Source organism: Dendropsophus ebraccatus, chromosome 3 (assembly GCF_027789765.1).
Source record: "Dendropsophus ebraccatus isolate aDenEbr1 chromosome 3, aDenEbr1.pat, whole genome shotgun sequence".
Taxonomy (NCBI): domain Eukaryota; kingdom Metazoa; phylum Chordata; class Amphibia; order Anura; family Hylidae; genus Dendropsophus; species Dendropsophus ebraccatus.
The window spans coordinates 189,079,669-189,097,531 of record NC_091456.1 but is presented as its reverse complement, the minus strand read 5'-3'; the positions used below and the strand labels follow the sequence as shown (position 1 = coordinate 189,097,531).

The following is a 17,863-nucleotide window of genomic DNA, read 5'->3' as shown; positions in this document are numbered from 1 at the left end:
CTTGGATGAGTGGCTCCTAATTCGTAAGGCAATAATAAATGAAACATTGAGAGAGACCCAGTATAAACTTATACATCATGCTACATACGGTTTTAATCTCCCAAAAACGCCAGAAAAAACAGATTGTATTGAGGCTTGTCCCAATTGTAATGCCAGACTTACGGACTTGGTCCATGGCCTTGTCACGTGCCCCTAAGGGAACTTCTGATGAACAAACTCAAGGTTTCTGTACCTTTAGACCCTTTAACACTTTTATTTAACATCCCTCGAGATAGAGTGAAGATATCTACCCTATGTCATATATTTATTCTAGTAGCAAAGAGGTGCCTTCTCTCTAAATGGCTGATCCCCCAAATGCCACACCTGGATGAAGTGATTCATCAAGTTAAAAATTTATGCTTTTTGACCAAATGGAAGTTTCGCGCTCAATAGAAAAACTAAGAAACGGTTTCTTCAAAAAGTGGAAAACATTTATTTGCTGTTTTCTATCCAATGAAGAAATCCAACAACTGATGGTACATTTTAAAAGACACAACATGGTACCTCCGGAAAGATGTGGCAGACACATTAGGCAGATTGAAGATCATAGGATAATATTATAGCATTTCTCGGGTCACCATTTGATACCCCTTGACTATAAACCTATACCCAAGATCTACAGGAATCAGACCGTGAGTAGGTGGGAAGGTTTACTTTACTTGCCATTCTTGCCATGTTGGACTTCAACCTCTGGTTACTGTTTAGCCAGTAGGTTATATACTCTGTCATTATTGTCTGGTGGAATTTTGTGTCCACTGTTTGTGCACCTTACAAAATTTTTGGAAAATTTTATAAAATATATATATAAAAAAAAAATGCTGATCTTTCTTAAGAATCATTTAGAACTTTTTATTTTCATTTACCTCATTGTGAACAAGATAATGACTTCTCCCTTTTGTGAGTTTTTTGATGCTTATAAAGACTTGATTTCCAATTAAAACATTTCCCACAATCTGAACATGAAAATGGCTTCTCCCCTGTATGAGTTCTCTGATGTGTAACAAAGAGGTATTTCTCAGAAAAACCCCTCCCACATTCTGAACATGAAAATGGCTTCTCCCCTGTGTGGGTACCCTTATGCCTAACAAGTTCTGTTCTGTGAGTAAAACATTTCCCACATTCCAAACATGAAAATGGCTTCTCCCCTGTGTGAGTTCTCAGATGCGTAACAAGTTCTGATCTCTGAACAAAACATTTCCCACATTCCAAACATGAAAATGGTTTCTCCCCTGTGTGAGTTCTCAGATGCGAAACAAGATCTGATTGATGAGAAAAACATTTTTCACATTCTGAACATGGAAACGGTTTCTCCCCTGTGTGAATTCTTTGATGGTAAACAAGATATGATTTATGAGTAAAACCTTTCCCACATTCTGAACATGAAAATCTATTCTCCCCAGTGTGAATTCTTTGATGGGAAACAAGATTTGATTTATGAGTAAAACCTTTCCCACATTCTGAACATGAAAATCTATTCTCTCCAGTGTGAATTCTTTGATGGCGAAGAAGATTTGATTGGTCAGTAAAACATTTCCCACATTCTGAACATGGAAAAGGTTTCTCCCCTGTGTGACTTCTTTGATGGATAACAAGCTTTTGTTTCTTAGCAAAACATTTACCACATTCTGAACATGAAAATGGCTTCTCCCCTGTGTGAATTCTTTGATGCATAACAAGCTTTGATTTCTTAGGAAAACATTTCCCACATTCTGAACATGAAAATGGCTTCTCCACTGTAAGATTTATTTTTTGGGTAAAGCATGAGGGTATATCTGGGATAGTGGACGGCTCCTCATATGTATCTTGTGTGATATGATCCTCTGAGGAGATCTGATGTCCCCCTGAGCTCCTGGTAGAATCATCTGCAAAGGAGAAAACACCATTTCTCTTATTTCCCAGTAATAGAAGCTTAAACATATTGCAGAAATGGAAAGTTACTCTTTTTTTATGTAACATAATAAGAATGATCAGATCTGTTCCCATCCACAGGAAGTGTCAGGGAGAAGAATCTAGAAGCTGGAGGCCGGGGAGATGACGTCCTTAGTAGGAAAAAATAACGGAAACTTTTCTTAAATAAAAAATAGGACTATTGAGCCCCTACATACCGATAACCTGCTGGACCCCAACCAGCATGGCATTACTGGGGGCAGATCACCGCTTTTTCTCTTATTTTCTGCATAAGTCACGTGGTGCAGTGACGTCCCCGACCCGGCCGGCCTCTGGCTACATACGTCCTTGGTAAGTGGTCAGAGCCTTCCAAAGCCAGGTATCCATACATAGCACTGTGAAACCGCTGTCTGTGGATGGATACCTGGCTTTGGCATTTCCCTGGTCATATCATCGGACTCATAATTGAGTTGGATATTGGCTGAATGGGCCACTTACTATGGTGGTTTTGGTGGATCTCTCTATAGGAGCCATCCCTCTTCTAGGCCCTTCCCTGCAGGGATATCTGCCTTGTCCCTTGCTTTGAGACTCGTAACTGAAGCTCCGTGAACCTTTTTGCATATTGATGTTACCCAGGGGGCAATGCACCTAGGATTTCACTGTAATGAGCCTTAACCAGCAGCCGACTGTGTCTTCTTTGGCCGGTCTCCCTGAGATCAGTGATCTGTTTGCCATTTTGAACAAGACATATCATAGTGACTCCCTGGTCCAGGGCCTATGCTGTCAGTGTGGAGGCGGGTTCTCCCCGGACAAAGAATACGCATGTTCCTCCCGGCTACTTGCTACACTCAGTGCCTATTCCAGCAGCAGTGCTCTCAGCTGGCAGACGCTCTGTGTGTGAGGCCGGAGACAGCGCTGGAACGTGAGAGGTAAGTACATAGCACTACTCTGAGGGCACAGCGTGTGTGTGTGTGTGTGTGTGTGTGTATATCATAAAAATGAAAGTCTGTGTCCGTCTGTCCTCTATAGACTTCCAAATGCCTGAACCATTTGACCCCAAGTTTGGCACACAGATACATTGGGTGCCTGGGAAGTTAGAGCGGAAATTGCCAGATGTACAATAGGGGAGGGGGAGGGGGAAGAGCGCCCCATAGAGATGAATTGGAGAATCTCCACACTGCACACACAGGAGATATAATTAGCAGTGCAGCTCCCCAGCAGTAATGGCAGTTGAAAGCCTTAGCAACCAATAGGATTACTAATTTCATTTTCACAGGGAGATGGATTCGGATTGGTTGCTAGGGCCAGCTTCCTGAGAAAAGATCCACAGAAATAAATGGTAGACTCATTACTCCAACTATACAGTACAGGTATACAGGAAACTACAGGCATACAGGACTCCAAAACTACACACTAAGGGTACACAGGACCTCCACCAACTATACACTACAGGTATTCGGGACCCCCAAAACTATACACTGCAGGTATACAGGACCCCCAAAACATATACTTCAGGTATACAGGACTTCCACCAACTATATACTACAGGTATACAGGACCCCCCCAACTCTACACTACAGGTATACAGCACCATTACCAACTATACACTAGAGGTGTACATGACCCCCCCTCAACTGTACACTACAGGTATACAGCACTCCCCCACCCCAACTATACATTACAGGTATACAGGACCCCTAAAAACTATACACATTAGGTATACAGAACCCCTCCAACTATACATTACAGGTATACACGAATTCCACTGATTAACTCATATGAAACAATACCTTTTAGACGATTGTAGTTTCCTGTTAAGCACCATTTGCAATGACAATTAACAAGGCCCAAGGCCGATTACTGCAGGTGGAAGCATAAATCTGGATTCTGCATTTTTTCCACATGGACAATTGTATGTTGCCGCTCCAGAGTTGTATCAGGTAAAAGTCTTTATGTCAATGCACCTGGCAATAACACTGCCAATGTTGTATATAACCAGGCTGTATATAACATTGCCAATGTTGTACATAACCAGGCTGTAAACTGTATACCACTGCCAATGTTGCATATAACTAGGCTGTATATAACACTGCCAATGTTGTAGATAACCAGGCCCTGTATATAACACTGCCAATGCTGTATATAACCAGGCTGTATACAACACTGAAAATTTTGTATAAAACCAGGCTGTATATAACACTGCCAATGTTGTATATAACCAGGCTCTGTATACAGTCTGATCACATGACATCTCAGTTTGGCTTTTAGGATGTTTAAAGTTTTTAGTTTATTTCTAATGTGCATAAGCTACAATTTACATAGACAGTGCAGAACTATCGGCTATATAGGGCCCCTGGTAATTTCACCTTAAACAAAAAAAAACAAGGGCATCGATTGGCCTCCTTGGCACTCTTGGAAAACACACACACACATAAAGGAGGCACATATGGCTACTTAGGAGGGCATACGGAGGGGGAGGTGTTGCCTTCAACATGGATTCTAAAATTTGAAATACAACAAATATCACAGAGTATGGTGGTGACTGTGCGGAGGGTGTTACAGGGGGTATGTGGTATAGTAAGAGACAGAGAGGGATTAGAGAGAAGGGAGGAGAGGGGGCAACCTTGTGCTGTTCCTGTGAAGATGTCGAAGGGCAAAGTATTAAGTCTGTTAATCTGGAGTTACCGTCAGTTTCTGTATAAGCTATAATATATTGGGAGAATATAGGGCCAAACCGTCTACGCTGAATAGTGGTGGGAATACAGGGCCATGAGGTCTTGTCGGAGGCCTTTCCTGCATCCAAACTCGTTTGGTCTCTTATTTGAACAAAGAAAAGACCAAAAATCCACACGAAGGAAACATGGATCACAGTTCGGTCGCATTTATAACGTTCATTGACATATAAATATTTTTTTTCTTTAAAATAAAAGCCAGTATATTATATGACTGGCGATCACAACCCCGGTTGATTTCTTAAATAATTTCACAACAGGTGCGCTATAAGATGAGGACAGTCACTATAGATGCAGCAGCAGGAGACTGATAGTGATATATTGTCCGCTGGGACTGTGCTGTATATTAGAATTTAGGCTGAATGATTATATAGCTGGAAAACTGACAGGACACAGAGCTTATAATATTCCACACAGAATAGTTACAGCCGGTGACTGAGGAGAATGTGTGACTGTTCTCTGCATTTAGTGGTCACTACTCACCTGGGCGGTTACCTGTAGTGATGTCTTCATACTGCCACTCATCGCTGTCATCTGTCTCCTCTTCTTTTATTATCTTGTCTGTAGCATAACTAGAGTTCAGATCCTTCCCTGTTGTGTTGTTCTCCTTATACTGCTCATCACTGCTCACATCGGTCTCTTCTTTTATTATCTTGTCTGTAGTATAAAAGGAGTTCAGATCCTTCCCTGTTGTGATGTCCTCCTTATACTGCTCATCACTGCTCACATCGGGCTCTTCTTTAATTTTTATCTTTATAATATTGTTCCCATCTTCCCCCTGATTCATAAGATGTGAGAGAAATATTGTAAAAGTCATCAGACAGGAGGAGAAGTCAGGTGGGATGTACAGATCATAGGGAACATCTCCATCTACCTGATCCTGATCCTGTGGGAGAAGAGGACGGGGACATCTCTCTGGTGCTGTTCTCTTACTGGATCTGACTGGAGGGAACACATACAGAGACTGAATTCATTCTTTCCATCCAGATAATACAGAGAGGAGGTGTGTATATAGTCCTGTCTATTACCTGCTGATGGGAGGGGCTGCTGATCCTCCAGCATCACATCCTTGTACTGATCCTTGTGTCCTTCTACATACTCCCACTCCTCCATGGAGAAATAGACCGCCACGTCCTGACACCTTATAGGAACCTGACACACAGTAAGTATTACACATGACAAGAACTGTAGAGTCCGTTAGCATATCTAGGCAATGAGGCTGGCACATTATGTAACTTGCTCAAACCACATACATCAAGTCAAAAAAGAATGTTCTCAGAATTATGATCAAGGCACCGAGGTGAGCATAATTAGCTAATGGGGACATTAGGTAGAGTAGTAACAGCAACTCACAAGGATGAAACAAAAACTAAAATGGGTATATCTTCCTGTTATTCTAAACTTGTACAAGTATAAGAAAGTATACCTTCTCAGCAATCAAAGGGAAGAATCGGAGAACAAAAAGGGGGAAAAAAAAAAAAAAAAAAAAAAGAGAGCAGGAGACAGGGTTCAGGTGAGATTCGGCCAAACCATTCGGTATTAATACAAGGATGTTGTTTGTCGATAAGGGAAATGTCCAGGATGCCCTGAGCGGCAACCACAGTCAGATGCAATAAGGTAAAAGAAACGGTACACATCACATAGTAAGCCGCGTCCTCTCCTCTGGGGGGTTGCAGAGAGGTGACACTGCCGCACCAGGGAGAAGCTAAATTTTTGCCAGTGGGAACAGGTTTTTGAAAAAATTTTTGGATTTCCACAGGGTAAAGGCCAGCAACTCCTCCATATGTTGGATATGGGCGACGTCCGTGAATCATTCTTCTAAGGACGGGGGCTCAGTGGACCACCAATGTCTTGGGATAATCATCTTGGCGGCTTATAATAGATGCTGTGTTAAATATTTCTTACATTTAGACTGGGGCATAATGAACAAAAATAAATGGGCAGCATCCGGGTTACTAGGTGTTTGCATCCCTATTATTTCAGATTCGTTGGAAAACAGACATCCAGAATGGCTGGAGTCTCGGGCAACTCCACCAGATATGAGTCATGTCTACATCAACCTCACATCTCCAGCACTTATCAGAGACCTCCAGGTACCATCTATGGAGAGCCTCAGTAACCGTGTACCACCTGGTCAGGATCTTATAGCAGGTTTCCTGAAATTTTGTGGCTATAACTGCTTTGTGGGTTAAAAAGAAACATTTTGCATATTGAGCCTCAGTTCCTCCTCCCAATTTACAATAAATCAATAAATCTCTTAAAAACATCTCCAGAATCCGCCCATTTCTCACCACTGACACAGCTCAGACTCTTACTGTCGCCCTGATCCACTCTCGTCTTGACTACTGTAACTCCCAACTAAGGCTGGGTTCACACCGCGTTTTTGCAATCCGTTTTTTGCAACAAAAAAAAAAACGGATTAAAAAACGGATACCTTTGTGTGCATCAGTTTTGATCCGTTTTTCCATTGACTTCCATTGTAAAAAAAAAACAAATCCGTTTTTTTTTTTGACGGACACAAAAACATAGCTGACACTACTTTTGTGTCCGTTAAAAAAACGGATCCGTTTTGATCCGTTTTTTTTTTACAATGAAAGTCAATGGAAAAAACAGATGCAGACAAATGCATCCATTTTTTTCATCTGTTTTTTGCACAAATCGGATAGAAAAAACGGATTGCAAAAACACAGTGTGAACCCAGCCTAATCAGTCTTCCTTTCTCTAAGCTCTCCTCTCTCTAGTCTATCCTGAATGCAGCAGCCAGGCTCATCTTCCTCTCCAGCCGTTACACTGACGTCCCCCCCCTGTACCAGTCACTCTCACCCATAAAGCTCTCCACAACTCTGCCCCTCCATACATCTCCTCCCTCATCTCCACCTCCCATCCTACCCGCACTCTACGTTCTGCTAATGATCTTACACCAACATCTTCCATAATCAGAACCTCTCACTCCGGCCTCCAGGACTTCTCTCGTGCTGCACCAGTTCTCTACCCAAAGACATTAGACTCATACCAATACTCAGTTTCAAGCGTGCCCTGAAGACTCATCTCTTCAGGCTCGCTTATAACGTTCCCTAAACTTGTTCCCTTCTGTTGTCTCCCTCGCTCTATATCTCTGACGGTTCCTGCACTTTATATGTTTACTTGCAATAAGATACTGGCATTGTTACTGGCTCATCCTGTATTTCTCACTATGTACAATGGCTGCACCATGGACAAATAACGTACTTATGCCTGGTGTCAACCCAAGTTGTGGCCTGTAAGCTTCAACCAGCAGGTCTCGTTTATACTTTGTATTTTTATGTTATTTTTATTTATTCTAATTATTTCACTGTGTATTATGTACCTCTGTACTGTATGTATAGAAAAAAAGCGCTGCGGAATGTGTTGGCGCTATACAAATAAATATATTATTATTATTATTATTATTATATGGGAAGGACTTGAGACCTGGAAGACATCAGCAATTCATAGATGGTGGAGATGGGGTGGCATGGACAGGATTTTGATAAGCAAAGATTTTTGAAATCCGCAAGGGAGCGGTGTGCCTCGAGATGTGGTTGTGTAAAAGTGGGGTAGTTGGACATATGCACATGGAGCACGATTCAACGCTGTGTCTTTTTGCACTATATCAGAGAGCGGCAGGATAAGTTATTGGAAAGTACACTTTACGGGTTACGAAAGACATGTGGGAGGTTTCTGAGTGAGCTGGAGACCAGGTCCAGGGGAGTGTGGAGATAGAGGACAAGTCTTGAGCTATACAAACCCATACTTTGGAGTTCTCATTATGGAACATGTTCAGAACACGAGAACGGACAAGTAGAACAGATGGCATTTGGACAATCCCGCCCAAGAGCTTGGCCCTAGAGGGAACCACTCTGTTGATTCAAGGGTGTCTCAATGCCCACATAAAAGGTCCCAAAACACCTCTGAAGTTTATGGAATAAGGATGAAGGAGGGAGATGGGTATGGTTTGCATAAGGAAGAGGAGGCGGGGAAGGAGGGTCATTTTAATTATGCTAATCCTCCCAAACCTGGAGAACTTGGAGCAATCTCAGTCTACCAGATCTTTTTTTAATCGGAAAAGCATAGGAGAAAAAATTGCCAGGAGGGAGTTTTTGACTCCTAGGTATATGATCCCTTGCAAGGGTCAATTAAATGGAAAGGAGACCTTCAGGGAGAAAAGTTTGCTTAAGCAACGAGAGATCCAGCGCCTCAGATTTGAATAGGTTGATCTTATAATTCGACCTAGAGCGGAAGTCTGACAAGCAGGCCAAAGATGGGATAGAGATCGGGGGTTGGTAATATACCAAAAGATCGTCCACCAACGCAGAGCATTTATATTCCCCTTTCCCCTATAGTGATGTCCTAAATGTTAGGGTCCGAACGTATAGTGGACAGTAAATATTCAAGAATGATAATGTAAAATAGAGGGGAAAAGGGGCATCCTTGATGGTACCATTGTGAATGGGTCAAATTGTGCACAATTAATTTTTAAATGGGCAGAGGGGGATTTATTAAGTGTAAGGACTGGGCCTTTACCTATGTGATGCAGGGTCTGTGCCAGGGAGGACCAGAAGATCCTACCAAAATCCTTTTCAGCGTCCAGGGAAAGAACCATAAGCTGCCTTTATGAGACTGAGCATGAAGTATAATGTCTATGGTTTTTATAGTGTTGTCTCTGGCTATGAGCTTGGAATATATTTTTAAAAGGGGAAATGGGGCGGTAACTGCCACATAACGGCAAATCTTTCCCGGGTCAGCCAAGACCGCTATAAGAGCCAGAGTGGAGTTCATCGGGATAGGGGAGATGTCAATGAAAACCGACAGCATCAAAGGAGCCAAATCAATTGAGAATTCTATATAAAACGTGGCCGTGAAGCCATCTGGATCCGTTCCCCCCCCCATCCCCTGCAGAGCCCCAATCATCGAGGCTAAAACTAAAACGGAAAAAGGCTCCTCTAGGGGACAAACGGGTCGCTAGGGAAAGGCAAAGGCAGGGTAATTGGAATATGGTAAAAACGTGAGTGCAATTGTGCTGCTATATCTTGGGGAGTATGGACCCTGGGGTCTCTCTGAGATTTGATGCAAGGGATATAAGATTGGGCCAAGAGGCGTTTCACTTCCAACCTGGCAAGCTCCAAGTCCCTTAAAACAGGGACCGAGAGTGCCTGTTTGTGAGTCAGTTCCAGCTTTGTAACCTTTCGGAGAGCAGTCGATGAGTGGGCCTTTTCTTTTTTAATGCTCAACCGTGCAGCAGACATCTTGCAACAAAGACTCATTCAGTCTCCACGACCATGCCGATTTATTAAGATCAGATAGGCGTAAGGTACAGAATACTGGGGCGAAGGTCCGACCACAGAATATTAGCTGTATGTGAGGAGGTCAACTAGTGTCTCGGTCTGAAGGGTGCATTCACCTCCAGGAGTTACAGAGTTGAAGCTGTAAAAGGGAACATATAACCCTCTTGATAGATAAGTATGCTACGGCTGAACGACCTGAAGAATTGTCCAGGGTCGGGTCACGAGTAAAATTAAAGTTCCCGCATAGCAGAACAGTCCTCCGGATTAGAGGTAGAGATATATCTTTGAGGAGTGTGAGAAAGTCTGACCGATTATAGTAAGGGGCATAGGCATTCATGATCATGAAGTCGCGACCGCTTATTGAAAGATTAAGCATCATATAATGGGCAGCAGGGTCCACAGTAGATTGGTGGATTATGTATCGGTACTGCTACGCTTTTTGACATTTTGACACTGGATCTGGTTTGGATCATTTGAGCAAGGAACCTTCTATGTTACGGAACCTTCTCAGCGTGCCGAAGCCTTCCACCAGCCTACTTCTTGTAATACCTCCCACATTCCCTCCCCCCAGTGACCACTACCCAATCTGAAGTAAGAACCACACAACACCACCCAGCCATCATCTCCCATATGATTCCTCAGCGTTTGCTGCTGCCTCTGCTGTAACAAGATGGAGGCAGCCAGCTCCTCTGCACTGTATAGTTGCTGTATGACAGATGAGCGGGATTATGGCATCTATGCAACGCTGAAGAACTGACTGCTACTGAGGCCCAGTGATGTCCCTGCATGTACAGTATATACATGCTCTATTGGATGGGGGGGGGGGGAGTAGTGGTTACTATTCTCTCTTTCCATAGAGCACAGATGGTCCAAGTCTTCTGCCCAGAACTCTGCACTATTAGGCAGCAGGGTCAATCTCTGTGATACTATTGGCTCTGAGGGACCATGTGATGAAGGGTCTGAAGAGCACGGTCAATGGCTTAAAAGGAACAAGACACAAAGTGGAACAAATAGGAATTCAGATGCCCAGATATTGAAATTATCCTTGAGGAAGGGGACCAATTAGAAAAGACTCCCTCACTGCCAGGACCGCCCAGTGCCATGACATGTTCTGTGATGGATTGGCACAAAATGGAGGACAGTAACATGTATTGTTACCACGAACATAGAAATTTTTAGAAATACAGAACTTCCTTGGCAGCTGTAGAGGTGGTAAAAGTCATTGAAAATAACCAGACCAGAACTGGAAGCATCTGGGTTATGTATAACTTTAGGAAAGGGACAGAAAGGCAAAACAGTTCCTCCTTACTATCCCCCCATCCATACTGCCCCCCTCCTTACTATCCCCCATCCATACTGCCCCCCTCCTCCTTACTATCCCCCCATCCATACTGCCCCCCTCCTCCTTACTATCCCCCCACCCATACTGCCCCCCCTCCTCCTTACTATCCCCCCATCCATACTGCCCCTCTCCTCCTTACTATCCCCCATCCATACTGCCCCTCTCCTCCTTACTATCTCCCCACCCACAGCGCACCCCCTCCTCCTTACTATCCCCCCACCCACAGCGCCCCCCTCCTCCTTACTATCCCCCCACCCACAGCGCCCCCCTCCTCCTCCTTACTATCCCCCCATCCATACTGCCCCCCTCCTCCTTACTATCCCCCCATCCATACTGCCCCCCTCCTCCTTACTATCCCCCCATCCATACTGCCCCCCTCCTCCTTACTATCCCCCCATCCATACTGCCCCCCTCCTCCTTACTATCCCCCCATCCATACTGCCCCCCTCCTCCTTACTATCCCCCCATCCATACTGCCCCCCTCCTCCTTACTATCCCCCCATCCATACTGCCCCCCTCCTCCTTACTATCCCCCCATCCATACTGCCCCCTCCTCCTTACTATCCCCCCATCCATACTGCCCCCTCCTCCTTACTATCCCCCCATCCATACTGCCCCCTCCTCCTTACTATCCCCCCATCCATACTGCCCCCTCCTCCTTACTATCCCCCCATCCATACTGCCCCTCTCCTCCTTACTATCTCCCCACCCACAGCGCACCCCCTCCTCCTTACTATCCCCCCACCCACAGCGCCCCCCTCCTCCTTACTATCCCCCCATCCATACTGCCCCCCTCCTCCTTACTATTCCCCCATCCATACTGCCCCCCTCCTCCTTACTATCCCCCCATCCATACTGCCCCCCTCCTCCTTACTATCCCCCCATCCATACTGCCCCCTCCTCCTTACTATCCCCCCATCCATACTGCCCCCTCCTTACTATCCCCCATCCATACTGCCCCCCTCCTCCTTACTATCCCCCCATCCACAGCGCCCCCCTCCTCCTTACTATCCTCCCATCCATACTGCCCCCCTCCTCCTTACTATCCCCCCATCCATACTGCCCCCCTCCTCCTTACTATCCCCCCATCCATACTGCCCCCCTCCTCCTTACTATCCCCCCATCCATACTGCCCCCCTCCTCCTTACTATCCCCCACCCACAGCGCCCCCCTCCTCCTTAGCATAGCTGGATGCCCCCTCTCCCCTGAACACTGTAAGGCTGCATTCACACGTTCCGGGAAGCTGTCCGTGCTCACGGACAATTTTACAGTCCATTGCTTTCTATGGGGCTATTCAGATGTTCCGTGATTTCACGGATCTGTGATCCGTTCCGTAAAAAAAAAGGACGTCATTACTCGGAACGGATGCACGGAAAGGATTCCCCATAGAAATCAATGAGATCCGTGTTTTTCACTGATGTACACGGATGTGATGTAATCAATGTAATTTAAAATGCTGTAAGACAGATCCGTGAAAAAAAACGGACACGGATACAAAACGGATGAAAAACGGACTGTTTTGCACGGATCACGGAGGTAGCTGCCGGATCACAATCACGGACCAGGAAAATCACTGAACGTGTGAATGCAGCCTAAATCTCCTACCTGTCTGGCAGCCAGTGGGCAGATCCCAGGAGGAAGAGGAAGCAGCAGAGCACACTAGCAGGAGGAGGGGGAAGAATGTATTTCCACCTGTACCTCTGGCCCCGCCTCCTCTCCAGTGATTGGCGCTCAGGAGGCAAGGGGCGGGGCAGAGAGGTGAGCAGTGACCCAGCATTAGTACATACTGTGGGCAGGGAGCGGGCGGGACAGTCCAGCAGCAGCTGATAAGTCAGGAAGCCGCCTGCAGAGCTGTATAGGAGCCGTGTGCCTCCCCTGTGCTTACAGGACCTGCCATGATGTCACAGTCATGTGATCAGTCACATGGAGGAGGAGTCACATGATCAGGGGCTGCTACTCAGTGTATGCAGGACTCTGCTGTGCTTGATCAGTTGAAGTGATGTGTATGCAGCAGAGCTGTGTGTGTGTGTGTGTATGTTATATATGCCTGCAGCAGAGCCCTGTGTGTAATGTACATGTAGCTGAGCTGTATATGTGTAATGTACATGTAGCTGAGCTGTATATGTGTAATGTACATGTAGCTGAGCTGTATGTGTGTAATGTACATGTAGCTGAGCTGTATGTGTGTAATGTACATGTAGCTGAGCTGTATATGTGTGTAATGTACATGTAGCTGAGCTGTATATGTGTAATGTACATGTAGCTGAGCTGTAAATGTGTAATGTACATGTAGCTGAGCTGTATATGTGTGTAATGTACATGTAGCTGAGCTGTATGTGTGTAATGTAAATGTAGCTGAGCTGTATATGTGTAATGTACATGTAGCTGAGCTGTATGTGTGTAATGTACATGTAGCTGAGCTGTATATGTGTAATGTACATGTAGCTGAGCTGTATATGTGTAATGTACATGTAGCTGAGCTGTATGTGTGTAATGTACATGTAGCTGAGCTGTATGTGTGTAATGTACATGTAGCTGAGCTGTATGTGTGTAATGTACATGTAGCTGAGCTGTATGTGTAATGTACATGTAGCTGAGCTGTATGTGTAATGTACATGTAGCTGAGCTGTATATGTGTAATGTACATGTAGCTGAGCTGTATATGTGTAATGTACATGTAGCTGAGCTGTATGTGTGTGTAATGTACATGTAGCTGAGCTGTATGTGTAATGTACATGTAGCTGAGCTGTATATGTGTGTAATGTACATGTAGGTGAGCTGTATGTGTGTAATGTACATGTAGCTGAGCTGTATGTGTGTAATGTACATGTAGCTGAGCTGTATATGTGTAATGTACATGTAGCTAGTGTGAGTGCAAGCACATTATAGCAGCAGTGTGTATAGCTGAGTGTGAGTGCAAGCACATTATAGCAGCAGTGTGTATAGCTGAGTGTGAGTGCAAGCACATTATAGCAGGAATGGAGAGGATGGGAAACACAATGACTGATAGAGACTGCAGGGAGCATGAAGGAATGAGCAGGGCAGATGTGGATACAGTATAGCAGCACTCTCTGTCCGGGGAGAGAGGGGTTAAAGCTATAAAGAGATTACCCCTGTGCTACACAAACAGCCCCCCACCCCCCGGAAATATGCTGTATAAATACCACGATAATAACTACTTATTAGCAGGCTTAGATAGGCCGGCCGCCATATACCTATTAATCCCCTAATCAGGAACAATTATATGGGGGTGCGTCTCATGGGCGTTTGCGGTGTAGCACAGCAGCTCACATCCTATAAACTATATTTACACTAGTCCCCATCCACAAATAACAAGAGAAATGGCCGAGTATGTTCCACACACAATATAATGTGGCCTGTCACAGACAATAGCCCTGACTAAACTATCTACAGGCCCAATATCAGGCTCAAAAAGTTTAGCGTGCACACTATTGACCCAGGTCTCCTTTAGACCAGTGCTTCTCACACTGAGGCGCCCCCTAGTTGCTGGTGAGGTGTAGCTTAGGAGGAACTTCTCACAAAAGTGACCACAAGCTGCACTGTCTTTTCCCTGACTGCAACAATCTCTGCTTTAGGAACATTTTTGACTAATTATGTACCTATTTAATGTTATACAGAGATTGGGAGACAAATGAAGGGTAGACTGAGCCATAGTTTTCTCCTCTCGCCCTATGACGGCACCCCTGGAGAGGACCACCTCCTCCCATTGGACAGGAAACAGGACCACTGGACCTTTAAAAGAAGCGCTCCGCCCCAAACACACCAGTATCTGTTTCCTGTCCCATGGGAGCAGGTCAGCAGGTGGTCTTTCCACCTGCATACTGGATTCTTTTTAGATTGAGCTGAGGCACCCGGCTTTTACCTGGCCGACATCCTGAGCTGTGTAAGACTCCGCTGCTGGAGCCACGGCTGAGTCTGAGTCCTAGCCCCCACACCTCCAGAAGAGGGTCCCTGTGCTCCCCTGGCGCCTCCAGGACCTGGGCTGTGGGTCTCCGGCTGCTTGCCTGCCTGAGAGCCATGGCGTGCGCGCGGCGCGCACGCTCCGGCGGCCCATGTGACTTGCGGCCGGGTGCGTGTGCGCGAGCGTGAGGACGTCACTCGCCGGGACAGGGTCGCGGCCGGATGACGTCGGCCCGGGCTCCCTGTGAGTAGGGATTACCCGTAGGCCTTGCCGTCGGTATCCGGGCTGCGGCCTGTCGGGGGGCAGGATTGCTTCCGGGCACAGGAGGGTGAGCCGCATCAGTGCCGCGGCAGGGGGCGGGGCCAGCCAGCTCTGACGTTTTTTTTGGCGCCAGATTTAAAAGTGGACGCAGGGCCTTTGCTCTGGGTAGGTCCAGGATTATCTGGTGTACTGGAGTGCTTCCCTTGTGGGGGTACTCTGCTGTGGCTCCTATCAACTCTGCAAGTGTGTGTCATGGAGTCCCTGGGCGCTGAGACATCTGGAGACCCTCAACCTGTGGCTGCTGCGGTATGGTTGGGTAAGTGGGGTCCCCCCCCAGTCTTATCATCTATGCTTTTTTTCTAATGCATGATTGTTTGTTATACACAGGAGGAAGCTAAGAAATTTAGGAGTAAACCTAGAGAATGTCCTATTTGTAAGAAGCGTCTCAGTAGCGCTTATAATAAAACTTTGTGTGGCGGATGTATGAACAGGGTTCTGGATGATCAAGGGCCAGCATTTTTGAGAAGTATGAAGGGGTTAATTAAGAGGCAAATTCGGGCCTCTCTCCCTTCTACAGCTACTCCTACCCCACCTACGGTGGTTATTCCTGTTCACGAAGCCCCAGTAGAGATTCCGGGGCCTAGTGGTGAGGCTCCCCCCTCCCAATATGATGATGAGGAGGAGGAGTTGGAGGAGGAAGAAATAGAGGGGGATGAACAATTGTCTGGCCTAGAGGAACCTGGAGAGCTTCCAAATACCATAGAAGCCTCAGGGGAGGATTCGGCTAAAAAGCTTATGCCGATTGAGTTGGTTGACAGTATTGTAAAGGCTGTGAGACAGCTATGGCCATTGAAGATAACCCTCAGCCTAAGACTATTCAAGACAGCATGTTTGAAAGCCTGGCTCCTAAACAGCGGTCTGTCTTTCCCATTCACCAAAGTATAAAGACTTTGATCTCCAATGAGTGGTCTCGCCCGGATAGAAAATTCTTTGTTCCTCGGGCTTACAAAAGAAAATATCCATTTGATATGGCGGAATCGGCTTCTTGGGACTCCACCACTGGGAAGCCACCACCGCCTCATTCAAACCTCTTACTGCAACAACTTCGGTTGCCAGGGCGACAGAGGTCTGGCTTACACAACTAAAAGAGGATATCAGATCCGGTGCTAGTAGTGGGGAACTGTTATCAAAATTTCCTATTATTGAAAGTTCAGTAACATTCATGGCTGAGGCTTCCGCGGACGCCCTAAGGTTGTCCGCCAGATCAGCGGCTCTTTCCAACTCGGCAAGGAGAACCTTATGGCTTAGAGATTGGAAGGGTGATGTAACCTCTAGAGCTAAGCTCTGTGCTGTTCCCTGTCAGGGCGATCTCTTGTTTGGCTCAGCTCTGGGAAAAAGTTCTAGAAAAGGCCTCAGACAAGAAGAAGGGCTTTCCACTTGTCTCTAGCCAGACAGCCAGACCTTCCAGAGGTAGAGGCAGAAGAGGCAGAGGTGGCACTCAGCCTGGAAGAAAGGATTGGAGACCCCCCAAGAGAGGTAGAGGTCTCATGTTCTCAGGGGGGGACACCTCTAAAAAGCCGTCACAATGACGCTAGATTCCTGTGGGAGGGCGACTTCAGTTTTTTTGTTTGGAATGGTGTGCAATTTCAAACAGTGCTTTTGTTTGCAATATAATAAAGTATGGCCTTAAAATTTCTTTTTTGTCCTCCCAAGGAGAAAGATTTGTTATCACCAATCTTACCTCTAACCCTGATAAACATGCGGCTATGGTAACAGAAGTTAAATCCTTGTTAGACAAGATAGTCCTAATACCAGTACCAGATGAACAGAAGGGCAGGGGGGTTTATTCTACCCTCTTTTTTTGTTAAAGAACCTAATGGTTCGTTTCGAACCATTATTAATCTCAAACCGCTTAACCAGGTTCTTACTTATGAGAAGTTTAGGATGGAGTCAATTTCATCTGCTATCCTAAACTTATCTCATAATTGTTTTATGGCAACAATAGACCTTAGGGATGCATATTACCATATCCCTATTCATCCGGATCACCAGAGATTTCTTAGGGTGGCTGTGAAGATAGATGTATCAGTTTGCCACTACCAGTACACGGCCATGCCCTTTGGCATCTGTCAGGCTCCCAGAATCTTTACCGAGGTCATGGCGGAGGTTATGGCACACGTCAGAGAAAGACATTATCATAATCCCATACCTTGATGATTTTTCTTATTGTTGGTGATTCTGTTTCCACAGTAGCATCTAACATTACCTTGGTCGAGGAGGTCTTCGCTAAGCTTGGATGGGAGGTGAACAATGAAAAATCTAATAAAATCCCATCCCAATATTGCAAATTCCTGGGGATCTGGCTAGATTCTGTGTC

General features: G+C 45.6%; 1 protein-coding gene across 1 annotated transcript in view; it reads right to left on the bottom strand.

Annotated features, from left to right (window-relative positions):
• Positions 1-448: 448 nt before the first annotated feature.
• Positions 449-17,863, bottom strand: part of LOC138786601 (zinc finger protein 91-like) — a 77,736-nt gene continuing 60,321 nt past the window's right edge. Inside the window, exons 16-19 of the mRNA XM_069963581.1 lie at positions 8,425-8,521; positions 5,142-5,436; positions 4,412-4,425; positions 449-1,896 (exon numbers count right to left, since the gene is read on the bottom strand). Coding sequence (XP_069819682.1) covers positions 904-1,896; positions 4,412-4,425; positions 5,142-5,436; positions 8,425-8,521 — 1,399 coding nt within the window. The 3' untranslated portion in view covers positions 449-903. The remainder of the gene's footprint in view (positions 1,897-4,411; positions 4,426-5,141; positions 5,437-8,424; positions 8,522-17,863) is intronic.